The sequence below is a fragment of the Coregonus clupeaformis genome, unplaced genomic scaffold, assembly GCF_020615455.1.
Source record: "Coregonus clupeaformis isolate EN_2021a unplaced genomic scaffold, ASM2061545v1 scaf0035, whole genome shotgun sequence".
Classification (NCBI taxonomy): domain Eukaryota; kingdom Metazoa; phylum Chordata; class Actinopteri; order Salmoniformes; family Salmonidae; genus Coregonus; species Coregonus clupeaformis.
This window is the reverse complement of record NW_025533490.1, coordinates 975,824-984,575: the sequence shown is the minus strand read 5'-3', so window position 1 is coordinate 984,575 and position 8,752 is coordinate 975,824. Positions and strand designations below refer to the sequence as shown.

The window sequence follows — 8,752 nt, the reverse complement described above, 5'->3', positions numbered from 1 at the left end:
AGTTTTTTGACTGATTCAGGATTCAGCACAACTATCTCTGACATGCCGTGCTTTGTACTCATTAGTTAGTCCTCTACTTACTTGTCTTTCATTTTGAGTGAAAAACTGTGAAGGAGGGCATCCCAAAACATTTTTTTAGAGCGATTTCAAAGGACTGTCAGCTGGCTAACCCAGCTGGCTAGCATCAGCGGAGGGTACTTCTAGCAGAGCCATGAGAATGCGGCATGTGTATGAATAGAACAATCACATTCACTATGCGGTGTGTCTGTGAGGGAGTAAAGGAGGAGGCAGCCATTAAAAACATGAGATGCTTTGTAAAAATGGGCCCTGATCTATAACTTACAACCAGGCTTACAGCAAAGAAATGTACTGGCTTATACATCCATCTTGTGGTCTTCTCCTACACAACACTAGTCCTATCTGATGAAAGACAATGAGAAAAACAATCTTTACCAAAAAGGAGATGTTTTATTGCATAAATGCTTTCCATTTACTTTTGTACAGATTTTAATATTTACAGAGACAATATTCAGGCTATTCTTAATATTACAACTTAAATCTGGACTAAAAAGCACTTTCAATTGAGATTTTCCATTGATCTTGCTTTTTAGTCCAGCACAAGGCTTAATCTGTGTCCGGGAAACTGCCCCTACATGTTTTAATGGTGTGCATGCACAGTTTACATGTGTACGTGTATGTACTGTATATATATGTATTTTATGTACAGTGTCCATACAGCACATATATGTGCAATTCAACCACCATGCTACTGAAGTGAGACTGTGTTAGTTTTCCAGCCTAATTCACCATCAGTTTTAATGATCAAGACATGCACTGATTCTGTGAGGGTAGGTACAGCTCCACCCCCTGTAACTGTATAGTATACCCAGGCCAGAGCCTTTTATGTGGGCTAACATGTATTTATTTATTCATAAACATAAGGCTCTGACTATACCCTGGTATTACAGTGTATCGTGGGATTAGGGTGGGCTGTGTCCCAAATGACACACTATTCCCTCTATAGTGCACTACTTTGACCAGAGCCCCATGGGCCCTGGTCAATAGTAGTGCACTACATATGTATTAGGGTGCCATTAATGAAGCAGACAAGGGTGATGGCACAAAACAGCTAAATAAGGAACAAACTCCACTTTGACAGAGTACATTAGATAATGAATGAGGTGAGAATTTGCCACCTATTAGGCTTAAATTGGTGGTCTCAACAATATTAAATCCAGTGTAGCCTACTGTATTTGCAAGATGATATTGCACACAAATCAGTGCTTTTACTTTGACATCATAAAACAAATATGAAAACTTAACAGAGGAGCCATCCATCCAAACATTATGTTAAAATTAATGGGGACGTTCATTGATCATACTTTAATGCAAGCCTCTTCAAGGTGATTAGAAAGGAGATTTTCTGCCATGGGCAAGACATAGAATTCCAATAAATAGACTACTATGTATGTTCCACAAACAGTGCAGTTAATCGAACCAACAATTATTTAGGTAGAACATTCATCATTTCATAAAACCTTCTATACAGATAAGATAGATAAGAATCATAATATTATATTCCAACATTTCATGTTCTGATGATTAGACATCTGAATACAAGGGATGGATTATTTGCCCTGGACTAGAGCTAGGAGAGCACATGAATTGTGTTGCAAAGAATATCAGAATTCTGGAGCCAAGCTCTAGATGGGGCTCTTTTACCAGTCTGTGATTCTTCTCTCCGTTCTGCTCATTGGGATAGATGGAAATTATTATACAGTGCAAAAGGCAGGGTGAAGGAACCCAACAACATACACAAATGATGGACTGTTCCTACCAAAAATTCACATTTGTAACAGAAAACAACAACCATTTAGTGTTCTTCAATCAGTACATCTCTATTGAGTTCTATGGCTTTGGCCAGAGGGTGAGGGGAACATAGAGAGAGAGAGAGCTGTGTCTCTGTCTGTCTACCTGCCTGTGTATTGTGATGTGGAAGGCAGCAGCTTCTGGTTTCACAGTGCTCTCTCCTTCCCTCCACCTCTAAATCTGCTAAAGCAGACTGTACCAACAATCATGCACATACAGAGTAGAACACCGTCACCCAATACACTTAGACAACAACAACATGGGTTACATACATATTTACATATCAACGTTGACTTGATCGCATGCAGTACTGTAGGTGTTACAAGCAGTCCTCAGCAAAACTGAAGGTGGTTTAAATATTACCATGAGAGTCAATACAATACAGGAGTTCAGACCTACCTACCTCAAGAGGAATTAGATCATAGGTACAGTACAGCCCATACTTTTCACAGCTATGGTCTTTCAAACACTGTTCTGTTTAGCACTGGCAATGTACACAGAGAAAGTAACAGTGACACATTTTTCCATTTTACATATAGGGAAATATTGGGCACAGGAATACCCACTGATTTCACTCCTGAACTCTGGATGAAAGCTTCTAGAACAGCTTAAACACCAGCCCTACAGCAGATGGCACCATCATGCCTGAAGCATCCCAAGCCTTACTAAATGCTCCAGTGGTGAGCTGGGTTCCACCTCCCCTCAGGAAACTAGAATAACAGGCCAATTATTTCAGTGTGTGTTTGTTTGTTTGTTTGTTTGTGTGTGTGTGTATGTGTGTGTGTATATGTGTGTGTGTGTGTGTGTGTGTGTGTGTGTGTGTGTGTGTGTGTGTGTGTGTGTGTGTGTGTGTGTGTGTGTGTGCGTAGCCAGACTGCAGCGGTGCGCCCCGTAGCTCATCAAGCTCTCTGCAGTGCAGGAGGCACAGCTCCAATCTCTCTCACACAGATACAATTGAGGGTATGTCTCAATCCACAAGGATGCTGCCTTATACAGATACACTGAGGGCCTGTCTCAATCCACCATGATTCTGCCTTCTGAGGCAAGAAGTTAAAATTGTCTTCTAAAATACCTTCATATGAAGACTGGGTAGGGAAGAGAAGAGAAGAGAAGAGAAGAAGAGTACTGAACTCCTGTACTTGTGTTTTTATTGCATTAGGGAACAGTGACAGCAGAGTAAGCAAAAGTCAGCCCTTGAATGTCCCTGCCAGAGTAAAGGAGTTATGAGGGGTCTCGCTGGACTCCTCATGCTGGCTTCTCAGTGTCGTTGGACATCGGACTGTCATCCACTCAGAAAAATCATACAAATCTGGTGGTTTATCAGTCAGTGTTTTTCGTTTTTATGTCACCATCAGTGAGGCATTGTTGAAGTTTTTTTTTCTTTTTTTCTAAAGAAACAGGAAATTACCTCACCCACTGTCATCATGCACATGCAGGTTTGTTTTTCCCGCTCACAGTGGGTGTGGCCGGGTGTGGCTACTCCAGGCCGTTCCGCAGCATCTGATTGGCCGCGATGAGCATGACGCTGATGATGAAGGCCATGGCGAAGGCGCAGATCAGACTCTTCCTCACGCACGTCTGCCGGTTCTTATTTTTAGAATGGACTAATAGAAGAGAGAAAGGGGGGAAGGGAGAAAGAGAGAAAGGGGGGAAGGGAGAAAGAGAGAAAGGGGGGGAGGGAGAAAGAGAGAAAGGGGGGAAGGGAGAAAGAGAGAAAGGGGGGAGGGAGAAAGAGAGAAAGGGGGGAAGGGAGAAAGAGAGAAAGGGGGGAAGGGAGAAAGAGAGAAAGCAAGAGAAAGTAAGAAAGAGAAAGACGCATAGGTTTATTACCAAATCCATTTCAAGCTGGCACATCACATTTCTGCCATTCTCTGTTGTAAGAAAAGGAGAAAGAGAAAGCCAAGTCATTTTCAGCAGTGTTGATGGGGAGAAATGACTATTGAACAAACTGCACCATGCTTTCTTCTCAATCATATAGTTGGACCTGATTTAGTTGGGAGACATTAGTTATTTGTGTCGGAAAGTGAGTAAGTGAATGAGGGAGGGATGGAAGAAAGGAAAGGAGGGAGTGAGTGGCAAGGAGAGTGTGACTCTGGCAGAGAGAAAGCAGAGGTGAGATCAATCCTATGCTTCAGCTGAGGCACTGCTCTCTGTCACATGATGTGTTTGTGTCCGCAGCACAGTGGGACCTGGGATGAAAATATAACTGACACAAATATACAGTACATCTGGACAGATATGCACACACACACACACGCACACGCACACGCACACACACACACACACACACACACACACACACACACACACACACACACACACACACACACACACACACACACACACACACAGCTTGAAAGCCAACTTCAGGCCATGATATCCTTATCCGTTTCAGTCTACCTCCGGCATGGAATGGTAAGTCAGCAAGTCTCCCTCCACCTGGCCAGTCAGTGATCTGGAAACAGCGGAGTTGGTTTACTGACACAAAAGTCAACTTTAACAGTTTTTTGCCATAAAATGCATAATCAAAATGAGCTAAAATGTATAGATTTGTCATATCTGTATCATGAAGCATTTTACTATAACACAATCATTGTGCCCTACAGTGACATCAAGTATTTATTTCTATAGGTCAGAACACATTCAAGTGTTCGTCAATAGCGGGTACTGTTCATTTAGACCTTGGGGCCTGATATTCTCTTCCCCTATGAGATTTAGCCCGTAGTGGTGCTAACTGTAACTCCCAGTCACAAACCCAGTTGAAACATCCCATCCGCACAGAGGACACATTGTAATCTCTCAGTCTCACCCTCCGGTTATAATACTCTGATAAAGCACCTTACTATCCATGTTCAGCCCTGCTGTCTGTTGCCACTCTTACAGCAGTAAATATTTTGGCTCTAACCTGAAAGGATACAGAACCAACAGCTTACTGGGGAAGGTGTGAGTAGTTGTACTCAAAGGATCTCAGGGGAAATGCAAATTATTTTGTTTTGGTACTATTCACCTGAACGCTGGTCTCCTGCTCCTGACATTCAACTGTTGTATCATCTTCACTACAGACATAATAGGGTCGTTCCAACAATTCGGTGCCTTTTGAGAAGTGTAACTTGGTCAAAGAATACTTTTGATTTCACCTAATTTTAACATTCTGTCAAAAAGAGGACATGTTCAACTTCATAAAAAAATTTTTTTTTCCCATCTCAAGAGGTTAAATAAAAAACTGTAACCGTAAACAGGGTTGACCGTAACAGGTTGACGATTTCATCTTAAATCAGCCATAAATCCCCTCGTGAATGGGAGAATGCAACAGTTAGTGGTAATTGAATGCAAGCTGCACCAAAACAATTAAATGACTAAAACATTTATGGGTAACAGGGTTGACGTGTTATACTCAACCAGCTCAGTTTCCCATCACAAAACACCAGAAACTGGCCAAAAAGAGTAGAACCAGCTCACCTGCTTTTACACTATGATTTGACTATTAGATGTTCAATGTTTCTTTTGAAAAAAACGTTTTAAAGGAATAGTTTCACCATATTAAAACAAGAGTGTAGTTCACTTAACAAGGTTGACCTTAAAAATGAAGGGCAGACGTAAACGAATCATTAGCAACAACAAAGCAACAAAAATAACTAGGGCTTTCCAACGATGGTGAAACTTGGAGACATTTTTAGATTAAGTGGTTTGAAATCTTCCTAGAAGTGACACAGGGTTGACGGAGGGACATGTCAAAATGGTGCATTTTGGCACTTTAGCAAGACTTTATTCATATAAAAAATTTGATTTATTGAATTCTCCATGTGGTCTATATTAAAGGGCACTTCAATTAATATAGCAGGCTTTTAAAATTCTATATTGGTGCAACATTTCTACTGGAAATATCAAAGGGACGCAAAAGGCACTCTTTTTGTGGAACGACCAAATAACAAACAAAAAATAAAGATTATTATCAACCTAAACACCCTTCTCTGCTGCTGCGGTATTCATAACTCCCTGATGACATATTTTTGCAGAACCAGGTGATGCCTCATCATAGCCCAGGTGACCATATGACTTCCTACACCATAAACACCTTCAATTAAAAAATCAGCAGGTGGAGTCTTTGACGGTTAGGGATCCTGGTAGGTGGAGTTAGATCCAGCCTGACGGGAGGACGGGCGTGCAGCGCTCTCTGCCCCACCGATGACAGCTAGCAGACTATCTCTCTCTCTCTCTCTCTCTCTCTCTCTCTCTCTCTCTCTCTCTCTCTCTCTCTCTCTCTCTCTCACCCACCCTCCATCTCTCTCCACAGACTACAGAATCTACTCAACTCACTTCCTTCAAAGTCTGCCTGACAGTGTCCCGAGTTCTCGTTGAGGCTCTCCTCCTCGTTGATGATGATGTTCTCTATGTCCTTCATGGTCAGGTGGTCTCTGAAGGCGTGGAACAGGATGTGTTTCAGCTCCTCAAGAGTGATATGCTGCATGTCAAACTGCAGGGGGGAGGAAAAGGGAGGAAAAGAGTAGTGAGGGAAAACTTTTGAAGAGAGGGAAAGTAAACAACAAACTTTCCTTTGCTACATAGACACAGGGGGACTGGAATGTACAGTACCAGTCAAACGTTTGGACACACCTACTCATTCAAGGGTAATTCTTTATTTTTACTATGTTCTACATTGTAAAATAATAGTGAAGACATCAAAGCTATGAAATAACACGTATGGAATCATATATTAACCAAAAAAGTGTTAAACAAATCAAAATATATTTCAAAGTAGCCACCATTTGCCTTGATGACAGCTTTGCACACTCTTGGCATTCTCTCAACCAGCTTTTAACAAGGCACACCTCTTAATTGAGAGAATGCCAAGTGTGCAAAGCTGTCATCAAGGCAAAGGGTGGCTATATTTTGATTTGTTAACACTTTTTTGGTTACTACATGATTCCATATGTGTTATTTCATAGTTTGATATCTTCACTATTATTCTACAATGTAGAAAATAGTAAAAATAAAGAAAAACCCTTGAATGAGTAGGTGTGTCCAAACTTTTGACTGGTACTGTAGGTTCCCAAATCAATTGTACATTTCTTATTATTACTTTTAGATTTTACAAAATGATAATTTTTTGTTGTTGTAAAATATTCATGATTACTCTACATACAGTTGAAGTCGGAAGTTTACATACACTTAGGTTGGAGTCATTAAAACTTGTTTTTCAACCACTCCGCAAATATCTTGTTAACAAACTATAGTTTTGGCAAGTCGGTTAGGACATCTACTTTGTGCATGACACAAGTAACTTTTCAAAAAATTGTTTAAAGACAGATTATTTCACTTATAATTCAGTGTTTCACAAATCCAGTGGGTCAGAAGTTTACATACACTAAGTTGACTGTGCCTTTAAACAGCTTGGAAAATTCCAGAAAATGATATAATTGCTTTAGAAGCTTCTGATAGGTTAATTGACATAATTTTAGTCAATTGGAGGTGTACCTGTGGATGTATTTCAAGGCCTACCTTCAAACTCAGTGCCTCTTTGCTTGACATCATGGGAAAATCAAAATAAATCAGCCAAGACCTCCGAAAAAGAATTTCCAAACGCCTGAAGGTACCACATTCATCTGTACAAACAATAGTACGCAAGTATAAACACCATGTGACCACACAGCCGTCATACCGCTCAGGAAGGAGACGCGTTCTGTCTCCTAGAGATGAACATACTTTGGTGCGAAAAGTGCAAATCAATCCCAGAACAACAGTAAAGGACCTTGTGAAGATGCTGGAGGAAACAGGTACAAAAGTATCTATATCCACAGTAAAACGAGTCCTATATCGACATAACCTGAAAGGCCGCTCAGCAAGGAAGAAGCCTCTGCTCCAAAACCGCCATAAAAAAGCCAGACTACGTTTTGCAACTGCACATGGGGACAAAGATCGTACTTTTTGGAGAAATGTCCTCTGGTCTGATTGGCCATAATGACCATTGTTATGTTTGGAGGAAAAAGGGGGTAGCTTGCAAGCCGGAGAACACCATCCCAACCGTGAAGCACGGGGGTGGCAGCATCATGCTGTGGGGGTGCTTTGCTGCAGGAGGGACTGGTGCACTTCACAAAATAGATGGCATCATGAGGAAGGAAAATTATGTGGATATATTGAAGCAACATCTCAAGACATCATTCAGGAAGTTAAAGCTTGGTCGCAAATGGGTCTTCCAAATGGACAACGACCCCAAGCATACTTCCAAAGTTGTGCAAAAATGGCTTAAGTACAACAAAGTCAAGGTATTAGAGTGGCCAAAACAAAGCCCTGACCTCAATCCTATAGAACATTTGTGGGCAGAACTGAAAAAGCGTGTGCGAGCAAGGAGGCCTACAAACCTGACTCAGTTACACCAGCTCTGTCAGGAGGAATGGGCCAAAATTCACCCAACTTATTGTGGGAAGCTTGTGGAAGGCTACCTGAAACGTTTGACCCAAGTTAAACAATTTAAAGGCAATGCTAACAAATACTAATTGAGTGTATGTAAACTTCTGACCAACTGGGAATGTAATGAAATAAATAAAAGCTGAAAGAAATCATTCTCTCTACTATTATTCTGACATTTCACATTCTTAAAATAAAGTGGTGATCCTAACTGACCTAAGACAGAGGGAATTTTTACTAGGATGAAATGTCAGGAATTGTGAAAAACTGAGTTTAAATGTATTTGGCTAAGGTGTATGTAAACTTCCGTCTTCAACTGTAGGTAACTTTTGTCTGATGGATGCAAATCATGCAACTATTTCTGTACCATACTTCAATACAGGAAATCCAGACTAGTGGCGCTAAAATATGTGTGCTCAAAAGAAAGAAACTCAAATTGATGCTATTTCAAAGTCTGATTGAATAAGGCCCAAGCAAT

General features: G+C 40.9%; 1 protein-coding gene across 2 annotated transcripts in view; it reads right to left on the bottom strand.

Annotated features, from left to right (window-relative positions):
- Positions 1-448: 448 nt before the first annotated feature.
- Positions 449-8,752, bottom strand: part of LOC121566020 (calcium-binding protein 8) — a 121,075-nt gene continuing 112,771 nt past the window's right edge. For both annotated transcript variants that reach the window (XM_041876281.2, XM_041876280.2), the window contains exons 5-6: positions 6,187-6,343; positions 449-3,473 (exon numbers count right to left, since the gene is read on the bottom strand). In XM_041876281.2, coding sequence (XP_041732215.1) covers positions 3,346-3,473; positions 6,187-6,343 — 285 coding nt within the window. In that variant the 3' untranslated portion in view covers positions 449-3,345. The remainder of the gene's footprint in view (positions 3,474-6,186; positions 6,344-8,752) is intronic.